Source organism: Arachis stenosperma, chromosome 3, assembly GCF_014773155.1.
Source record: "Arachis stenosperma cultivar V10309 chromosome 3, arast.V10309.gnm1.PFL2, whole genome shotgun sequence".
Taxonomy (NCBI): Eukaryota; Viridiplantae; Streptophyta; class Magnoliopsida; order Fabales; family Fabaceae; genus Arachis; species Arachis stenosperma.
In genome coordinates, this window is record NC_080379.1 from 136,824,484 (window position 1) to 136,834,479 (window position 9,996).

The 9,996-nt window shown below is 37.3% G+C and overlaps 1 protein-coding gene across 1 annotated transcript; it reads left to right on the forward strand.

The window, feature by feature from the left end:
• Window positions 1-5,793: 5,793 nt before the first annotated feature.
• LOC130966742 (uncharacterized) lies at window positions 5,794-9,680 on the forward strand. Its single transcript, XM_057891568.1, has 4 exons — window positions 5,794-5,945; window positions 6,046-6,352; window positions 6,471-6,652; window positions 9,425-9,680. The coding sequence occupies exons 1-4, from the start codon at window positions 5,794-5,796 to the stop codon at window positions 9,678-9,680; spliced, it is 897 nt and encodes a 298-aa protein (XP_057747551.1).
• The last annotated feature ends 316 nt before the right edge of the window (window positions 9,681-9,996 follow it).

Consider the following 9,996-nt stretch of genomic DNA (forward strand, 5'->3'; position numbering starts at 1 on the left):
TTAGATCTTTTGATCATCTTTGGACGTCTAGTTCTTATATCATTGGGGGCTGGCCTCACGGCCATGCCTGAACCTTGTTCTTATGTATTTTCAACGGTGTAGTTTCTACACACCATAGATTAAGGTGTGGAGCTCTGCTGTACCTCGAGTATTAATGTAATTACTATTGTTCTTCTATTCAATTCAGGTTATTCTTGTTCTAAGATATTCATTCGCACCCAAGAACATGATGAATGTGATGATTATATGACGCTCATCATCATTCTCACTTATGAACGCGTGCCTGAAAACCACCTCTGTTCTACAAGCAAACAAGGCTTGAATGTTTATCTCTTGGATTCCTTAATCAGAATCTTCGTGGTATAAGCTAGAATTGATGGCGGCATTCAAGAGAATCCGGAAGGTCTAATCCTTGTCTGTGGTATTCTGAGTATGATTCAAGGATTGAATGACTGTGACGAGCTTCAAACTCCTGAAGGCTGGGCGTTAGTGACAGACGCAAAAGAATCACTTGATTCTATTCCAACCTGATTGAGAACCGACAGATGATTAGCCGTGCTGTGACAGAGCGCGTTGAACATTTTCACTGAGAGGACGGGACTATAGCCACTAACAACGGTGATGCCCAACATACAGCTTGCCATGGAAAGGAGTAAGAAGGATTGGATGAAGACAATAGGAAAGCAGAAAGACGGAAGGGACAAAGCATCTCCATACGCTTATCTGAAGTTCTCACCAATAAATTACATAAGTATCTCTATCTTTATTTTATGCTTTATTCATAAATCATCCATAACCATTTGAATCTGCCTGACTGAGATTTACAAGATGACCATAGCTTGCTTCATACCAACAATCTCCATGGGATCGACCCTTACTCGCGTAAGGTTTATTACTTGGACGACCCAGTGCACTTGCTGGTTAGTTGTGCGAAGTTGTGATAAAGAGTTGAGATTACAATTGAGCGTACCATGTTGATGGCGCCATTGATGATCACAATTTCGTGCACCACTAACCTATCCCCTCAGACTCTGATACAATCTAGTCTGAATTCGCAATATTCAGATTTTGTCAACCCTCATAGATTAGATGCTATCGACTTCAATGATAACATTGAAAATCGTAGCTAAGATGGTATTCAACACTGGCAATGGGAAGAGGATGAGATGTTGATTAGTGCATGGTTGAATGTTTCAACCGACACTATAGTTGGTACCGACCAAAAGGGCAAAACATTTGGAGTAGAATTCACAAATATTGTGTGGAATTCAGCTCCGACATAAAAAGGGGGCGGTTACATGTAAAAACAATGGTATAAGATCAACAAGACTGTTGCATAATTTGCTGGTTGTTACCATCAAGTTAGTCGAAAGTTAAGGAGTGGTTCGGATGCTGAAGATATAAAAGAGTTGGTCTGTAAACTTTATTCCACAAATTATGGTAAAAATTTTACTTTTAAGAGGCATTGGAATATGCTTCGTTTGGAGCAAAAATGGAGAAGCCAACTACCTACACAAAGTGGAGGCTCAAATAGAACCAAGGTTAGTGCAACTGGAGCATACTCATCATCATCAAATCCAGAAATACCATTGGCTGACAAAACTAGTGTGGACTTTTCCGTTTGCCCACAAGGAACAAAGAAGAGCAAGAGAAAGAGTAAGGAAAAAGCACAAATGTCTGAAGAGCTTGGCAAAAGGAAATAATCAGTTGTTGAGAAATTATCTCTCATGGAAGATATTAAGAAAGTTAGAGAAAAAGAACTAATGGATAGGAAAGAGAAATGGATATGCAAATACTTAATGCTGATACGTCTACAATGAGTGAAAAACAACAAGTTCTTCATGAGATTGCATGTGAGAAAATAATCAATAAGCGGTTTACTTAATGGTTTCTTGTATTCGTAGAGTTAAGTAGTATGTTTTATTTTTATTGCATATTACTGGTATGTGATGTAGTATGTTTTATTTATTTGTGATGTAACTTTTTAAATTAGTCAATATTATTGTGCCGTTAATTTTAAGAAAGTGACCGTTGCAAAACTAGTTGTTTTAAACTTAGACAAAAATAAACTAGCCATTAAGTAGCCGCTGCAAAACTAGCCGTTTTAAACTTAGACAAGAAAAAACTAGATGTTAAGTAGCTGTTGCAAACACTACAACATTTTGGGTCTATGGCCACGGGTTTTTTGGTCACGGTAAAAAACCGTGACCATACCGTGACCATAGACCCTCTATGTCTATGGTCACGGTTTTTTACCATGACAAAAAACTATGGTCACGGTTTTTACAGAAAGGGTGACCATAGGGTACCTATGGTCACGGATTCTAAAAAAGAGTGGCCTAAAAGGGTCTATGGAGACAGATTCTAAAAAAGAGTGGCCTAAAAGGGTTAGGGGGTGACCTAAAGGGGTCTATGGTCACGGTTTTTTATAGTGACCAAAAAGGGTCTAGGGTCACAGTTTTCACAAAAAGGGTGACCATAGGGTACCTATGGTCACGGTTTTGGGGGTGACCTAAAGTGGTCTATGGTCACGATTTTGAGGGGTGTCCTAAAAGGGTCTATGGTCACGATTTTTCAAAAAAGGGTGACCTAAAGGGATCTATGGTCACGGTTTTGGGGGGGTGATCTAAAGTGGTCTATGGTCACGGTTTTGGTGGGTGGCCTAAAAGGGTCTATGGTCACGGTTTTAGAAGTGACCTAAAAGGGGTTTATGGTCACGGTTTTTTACAGTAACCAAAAAGGGTCTATGGTCACGGTTTTTTGAAAGGGTGACCTAAAAGGGTCTGTGGTCACGGTTTCGGAAAGTGACCTAAAGATATCTATGGTCACGGTTTTTGGAGGTGGCCATAAAGTATCTATGGTCATGGTTATTAGGGGTGGCCTAAGGCAGGTCTATGGTCACGGTTTATTTTTTTAAATTCATTTTTTATTTTTTAAGCATCCCTCCAAAAACGCCGTCATTTTCCCTCTACCAAAAACGCTGTCATTTTCCCTCTACCAAAAACCCTAAACCGCCCACAAATCCCAAAATTCTCCCCCCTCCCAACAAAATCCCCATTCCCTCCTAATTAGTAACTTAGAAAAAAAAAACCTATCATCACTTCGTCGCAGCCCCCCCCCCCATTCTCACCGTTTTCCTTCGAGCCCGCCCCCTCCTTCGTCAAGCTCCTCCCAACCCTCTCCATCGTATGTCGTTTCCCTTCCTCCCAGCCCCTACCATTGTCGTTCACCTTCCTCCCAACCCCTACTTCGTCACAGCCCCCATGATCGAAGAAGGCAGAAACCCTAGCGTCGCTGAGCTCCTCTAGCGCGTCTCATCGCGAGCTTCCTGTCACCGCGAGGAAGAAGAGTAGGCGTCGCACTCCTCCACTATCCAGCTACCGTGGAACTTCGAAGAGAGAGAGAGAAAGCGCATGAAGATGAGAGAGAGGGGTCAATAGCTGAGCTCGTGTCCGTCACCGTCACCGCCTCTACTGCCGTCACCGCTGCCGTTGAAGCTCTGCTGCGGCTGCTGCTGCCGTCTGAGCCACCGCCAGGAAAAGCCGCTGCTGCCGTTACCACGGGTGGAGTCCGTCGTTGAGTTGTGCCCCATTTAGTTTCACCGCGAGCTTCCTGTCACAAGAGCAAGTCTGATTATGTGAGCAAGTCTTATTCGAAGCAAAATCCTCTGAGTAACATTCAATCTTCTACTTTAGGTTGAAGTATCTTCTAAGTAATGATTGGACAAAATAAAATAGGTTTTTATCTGAAAGGGAATGAAGTGTAAGTTTATAATTTAAAAGGAAAAAAAAAAAGAAGTAGAGTTTCCATTATTCTAATTTTGCAATATATTACAAGAACTATATATGTAATTATATAACTTCTTAAGTAAAATTATTTTGTTTTTCTTCTCTTTGGATTCAATCTGATTATCTGTAACACTCGACCTAAAATACAGTACTTAGCATATGTAAGTAGGGATATACATGCTATACACGGTTAAGGTTAATCAAAAAACAAAAAACTTAATTTTAGTTAACTCAAAATTTGGTTTAAACTCCATGTTAGTGTTAGTTGATTAGGTTGCTGTTTGATTAGGTTAGTTTAGTTGAATTAGGTGGTTAGGTAGTCAATTGATTTTGTAGTGGATTTATGTTTGAACTCTGATTTTTATTCTAGCTGAAATTGGTTTTCCTGTGCTGGTAATGACTTTCCATGTTCTAATTTAGTTTCCTGTTGCTGGTTCATTGATCTGCCCTGTGCTAAATTAGTTTGCTTGGTGCTGTTGATTAGGTTTAAACTGTTATTGATCCTATGTTGCTGTCTCATTGATTTACTTTTGTGCTAAACTGGTTTATATGATGCTGCTGCATAGTATTATTGCTGCCTTATTCTTGTGTTGGCTACTGCTGGAATGAACAGATTCTAAATTATTTGTGCAGTAGTGATAACTTTGATGAATTTCTGAGTCTAAGCTATCACTACTACTGCATTCTTGCAATAGCTGCTGTTTGAAGTGAATGATGGTTGTGAATACTTATTGAGTGTTGTTGTGGATGAATGTTTCCTTTCTTTTGCTGCATATGTATTGCATCATCAAAAGCATTTTTGCAAGATATCTAACATGTTTATTTCTTTTACGTGCAGGAAGACAAGATGTGATGACAAAAATATGTTCCATATAAATATCACATGGGATGGGTCTTACAATGACCTTAGTTATGTAAATGTAATATTTTAATGTGTTATGTACTTTTTGAGGTATTACATGTAATTAGAAAAATTACACTCTATTTTGATTTGTGTTGTTTAGACTAAAAATTAAACATATCTCTCTTATAATGAAACTTTTATGATTTAGATTTCTTGAATTTCTTATTTTTAGATTTATTTTGTGATTATTATCATTTTGGGATGTGATTATAATTTAAAAAAATTGAATCTCATAAACAACAACAGGCTATAGTTACCGTTTTAAAAAACCGTGACCATAGATAAGGCTATGGTCATAGTTTTAAGGAGGGGTGACCATAGAGGCTATGGCCACGGTGAAAAACCATGACCAGAGATAGGGCTATGGTCACGATTTTAAGGAGGGTGGCCATAGAGGCTATGGCCACGGTGAAAAACTGTGACCATAGATAGGGCTATGGTCACGGTTTTAAGGAGGGGTGACCATAGAGGCTATGGCTACGATGAAAAATCGTGACCATAGATAGGCTATGGTCACGGTTTTAAGGGGGGTGACCATAGATAGGGCTATGGTCACGGTTTTTTTGTTGGGGTGACCATAGATAGGGCTATGGTCATGGTTTTAAGGAAGGGTGACCATAGATGCTATGACCACGGTGAAAATCGTGACCATAGCCTTATCTATAGCCACGGTTTTAAGGAGGGGTGACCATAGAGGCTATGGTCATGGTAAAAAAACATGGCCTAAAGTGTCAGATTTTGAAAATTGAAATCGTGACCATAAAAACCGTGACCATAGACCTATGGCCACGAGAGAATAGACCACGGTAAAAAACTGTGACCATAGGTCCAAAACCGTGACCATAGATCTATGGTCACCCTTTTTACTTTACCGTGACCATAGGCATTTTTTTGTAGTGAAAACTAGCCGTTGAGAAGTAGCCACCTGTTGCGGACACATTTATAAATATCAACTATCAATGATTCAACAACTCCATTTTAACTCTAGTTTCTCATCTCAAAAGAATACTAAAAAATACATTTCAAGATATGGCTAGAAATTTTGATGATATGTTTAATGAGGCTTTGTATGGTAAAAGAAGATGACGAGATAATACACTCATGGATAATTGGATCGATGAGTGTTTATTCAATGATTCAGAAGAAGAAGATATCGATAGAAGCTCTATCCCAAATCCTCATAGATGGATCAACAGAGATCGAGAAGCAGGACATGATCGCCTTTTCCAAGATTACTTTATAGATGAGCCGATGTATAATGCTGACATTTTTCGACAGAGATTTTGAATGAGAAGATATATGTTCCTTCAAATAGTAGACACTCTCTCAAATGTCTATCCATATTTCCAACAGAGGGTCGATGCAACGGGAAGAAGAGGCTTGTCACCACTCCAAAAATGAGATACAGATATTAGCATATGGCGTAGCAGCTGATGTTGTTGATTATTATGTGTGCATAGGTGAGAGCACTACAATTGAATGCATGGAAAATTTATTGAAGGTGTCATTTTGGTGTTCGAGGATGAATACTTGCGAAAACCAAATTCAAATGATGTACGACGCCTGCTACAAATGGCAGAGGGTCGTGGCTTTCCTGACATGTTGGGTAGCATTGACTGCATGCATTGGCAGTGGAAAAATTGTCCAAAGGCGTGAAAAGGTATGTACATGAGTGGTTACCGTAGGGTTGCAACCATAGTACTTGAAATTGTAGCATCTTCAAACCTTTCGATATGGCATGCGTTTTTTGGAGTTTTTTGTTCAAATAACGATATCAGTGTATTATATCATCACCAGTGTTCGATGATATTCTAAATGACCGTGCTCCAGAAGTAAATTATACTATTAATGGTAATAATTATACTATGGGATACTATTTAGCAGATGGTATTTATTCTGAATGGGCCACATTTGTCAAATCAATCTCAAAGCCACAAAGGGAGAAACGCAAATTATTTGCGTAATACCAAAAAGGGAAAAGAAAAGATGTGGAGCGAGCATTCATAGTGTTGCAACCACGCTTTGCAATTATACGTGGTCCAACGCGCTTTTGGAAAAAGAAGAAGCTTGTAAACATAATAAGAGCTTATATTATATTGCATAATATGATTGTTGAGGATGAAAGAGACACTTATGCAGGAAATTTTTCTCAAGGCTTAGAGTACGACGATGTCGAAAATGGCTTATCATGACCTCAGTTAGAAGAGGAATATTTTGCGCCCTACTATCAATTTCTCCAAAGAAATGCCCAACTTCGAAATAGGAAGCAACATAGACAGTTGAAAGATTCTGGGTAGGGGGTGGGGGTTGGTTTCATGCAAGGCCTTCGCAGTAGGAAGAGGCAGTTGTAATTTGAAAGGAAAGGCCCTTTGTATAGGGTTCCAAACCTGCGCACCCTGATTCCAAATTTCTATGTTATTAGTAAAGCCTAAACTTATTGAAAACTAAAGCGCTAACGCTATAATAATTATAAAAATAGCAACCTTTCTCGCCTTATAAAACAAAACAAGTTTACTTACTAAAAAAAAAAGAAAGCGGCAACAAGCACCTTCTTTCTCACTTTCTCAAAGTCGCTTCTTGCTTTAGAAAGATTGCAGCGTTAGCGCTTCTTGACTAATAACATCATAGAAAGAGTCAAGGCTCCTCTCCTTTTCTACGAATCTACAACTCTCTTTACTGAGCGAGACTCCATCCGTATCCCTACTAGTGGTTTTACTGAACACACATGGCTATTTTACAATGCTTGTCGTTAACTATAGAGCTTAACTATATTTTTCTTTATATTAAGTAATTTTTCAAATTAGTGTAATCTCGAATTATATATTGTGTATTATTGTTATATATGAAATTTTTTAATATTAGCATTTTTTAATAGTAAATTATTTTTGAATTTATAAATTTAAATAATATTATTGAAAAAAAATAGTAACTACATTAATTTTAATTACTTTAATTAATTAATTAAGTGGGACCATAACAGGGACTAAAGTTAGTTCCTTCTAATGGAAAAGAGAGAAATGGTTTGAGTTCCTATTTACTGTTTACGACGTAAAAACTGATATGGAATTACTTTTTATGACTGGTAGGTCATAAATAGAGACTGTGATGAATTCTCTACTGGAGATGGTCTAAGTTTTCGATTCTCCAGATTCTTCTCCCAATATATTGAAAATGGTGTGCGGCATTTTTCCCATAAACTACTTTGGTTAAGTCGGCTGACTTCAATGTGATTGTTTATAGGCTTTGATAAAGTGTAATAATTTTTTTTATTGTGAGCATATTGAAATCTATCGTATTTAGAGTATAGGCTATAGCCCCGCTTTGATATCTTAGATTCATAAATTATTTAACATCTTGATGCATAGCTATATTTTTTTTCATGCCCCAACGTATGCTCACAATTATTATAAAAAAATTTTTATTTAATAATTAACTCATCTTTTTTTAAAGCATTTATTAAAATTTTCTCGGGTCTTTGTTTGGTAAAATGTTTGACTCTATTTAAATCATTGTTTTTTTACTACCTTGGAAAACAAAAAATAGAACCACCGTTGCTCATTTTTCAAAGTTTGGTTGCGTTTCATTATTTATGGCCATAACTACATGTTGAAATGATTGTCTCCATGTATTTTTTTTTAATAGAGTTCATCAGTGTTGTTAGAGTCTCTCATCTTTGTTCAGATTATTTGTCTGAAGCCTATAGTTTCTCTTTCTCCAAACTTGTCTTCCAACACAGAAAAGAATACCCTAGTTGTTTTTTCTCTTTTTCACATACCCAAAAATTATCCTCCTATTATGTCTCATTCTTCATCATCACAAAAAATCCCTTTGACATTTTTCGGTAACAAATATTCCGATGGAAGTGCATTTTCTTCCAGTACTGGTTCTCTATTAAACACTCCTAACACCAACATAGGAAACTCATCGATTTGATAATGTGGTTCGTGTTCTTCTAACGGATATTATATTGAAGATCTTTTTGTTATCTGACGGTGCAACCATAGGGAGAGAAAGATGCATGTCTAGAGATTGGTACCACTTTTTTACTTTTGAAGAAAATATGCGCCAGCATTATGTTATCAAGAGAGGTGATGCAGTTGTCATCCACCTTCATAATCCATTGAATGATGATGATCATTGTAGGCTTTCTCTATATGATCTACAAACTCGCAGCAAGATCCCTTTGGCCAATCCCGTTGAATGTTAGTGGTTCTCGCTTTTTGGTTCTGCCCAAGGTCATCTGTCGTTACGTGTTTCATTTGATCGTAGAAATAGTTCGTTGTGCGTATGGAAGCCATTTTCTGCTATTCTGAATAAGGTCGTCAATCCTGGATATTTTGGTTTTCCCCTAAATCACTGTCCTGGTTTTTCGGTGTATGCTTATGTTACAAGTATTCAAAACTATGATTATCACTTCGTTTGTTTGATAAAGAGTAGCTTACTAACTAAGGGGTATGATATGCATGTATATGATTCGAGGAGTTTTCACTGGAGTGATCCTCGTCACACACCCTTGTTTGTTGATAGGATTTCTGATCAATATGTTGTGTATGATAACACAATTTTCTGGGTAAATACTAAATAGTGTGTGCAGATTCTTCAAGAAACCCTTCTCTGTTGTTTGTTATTCCATTGCAAGAGATTCTTAGGATCAGATTGAGCTTATTAATTCAGCATGTGTTGAGAATCTTGTTTTGGTATTCAGTGCTGATTGTTTACATTGTTCTTCAAGGTATGGGTTGCATGTTGCAACTATCAACATTGGAGCATCTAGTGAAATGTCATGGGGTTATCAATTCTACATTTCTGATGTTTATTTAACTTACACTCCATCTATCTTGTTGGGATCTCACCTAATTGGCATGATTCATTCCATTCAAGATGTTGATTTCTTCGATCCGTCTTATGGGAGGTCTTTCTCTCTGATTCATTTTCGTAGTATATCAATGATTGATTGGATTCGAAGATATGACGGTAGCATGCAATGAAAATATGTTGTTTGCTTCAAAGTTGTTTATGGCTATCGCAGATTTTAGTGATATTTGCACTTATTATTTGATGTAATGTTTTTTGCCTTATTGTTTATGTTATCTTTACTATTTCATGTTGTCTCTTTTGTCGCGTCTAAGTTTTTTTTATGTAATGGTCTATTATTTTCCCTTTTTTTATTAAGACAATGTTAACCATGTTATCTGCAATGAATACAATGTTTCCTTATGTCCAACCTTGCTGAAAAATGTTATATACACTTTCTATTTATGAATATATGTTTGTCTTTTGAATAACGCTTACTTTGATTGGCTC

Bases quoted from the DNA above. Each gene is read 5' to 3' on its own strand.
- LOC130966742 (XM_057891568.1), top strand. From the start codon at position 5,794: ATGGATAATTGGATCGATGAGTGTTTATTCAATGATTCAGAAGAAGAA. The intron at 6,353-6,470 runs GTATGTACATGA...TAACGATATCAG, and splicing joins TTGTCCAAAGGCGTGAAAAG to TGTATTATATCATCACCAGT. The intron at 6,653-9,424 runs GTAATACCAAAA...TTGTTCTTCAAG, and splicing joins GAGAAACGCAAATTATTTGC to GTATGGGTTGCATGTTGCAA.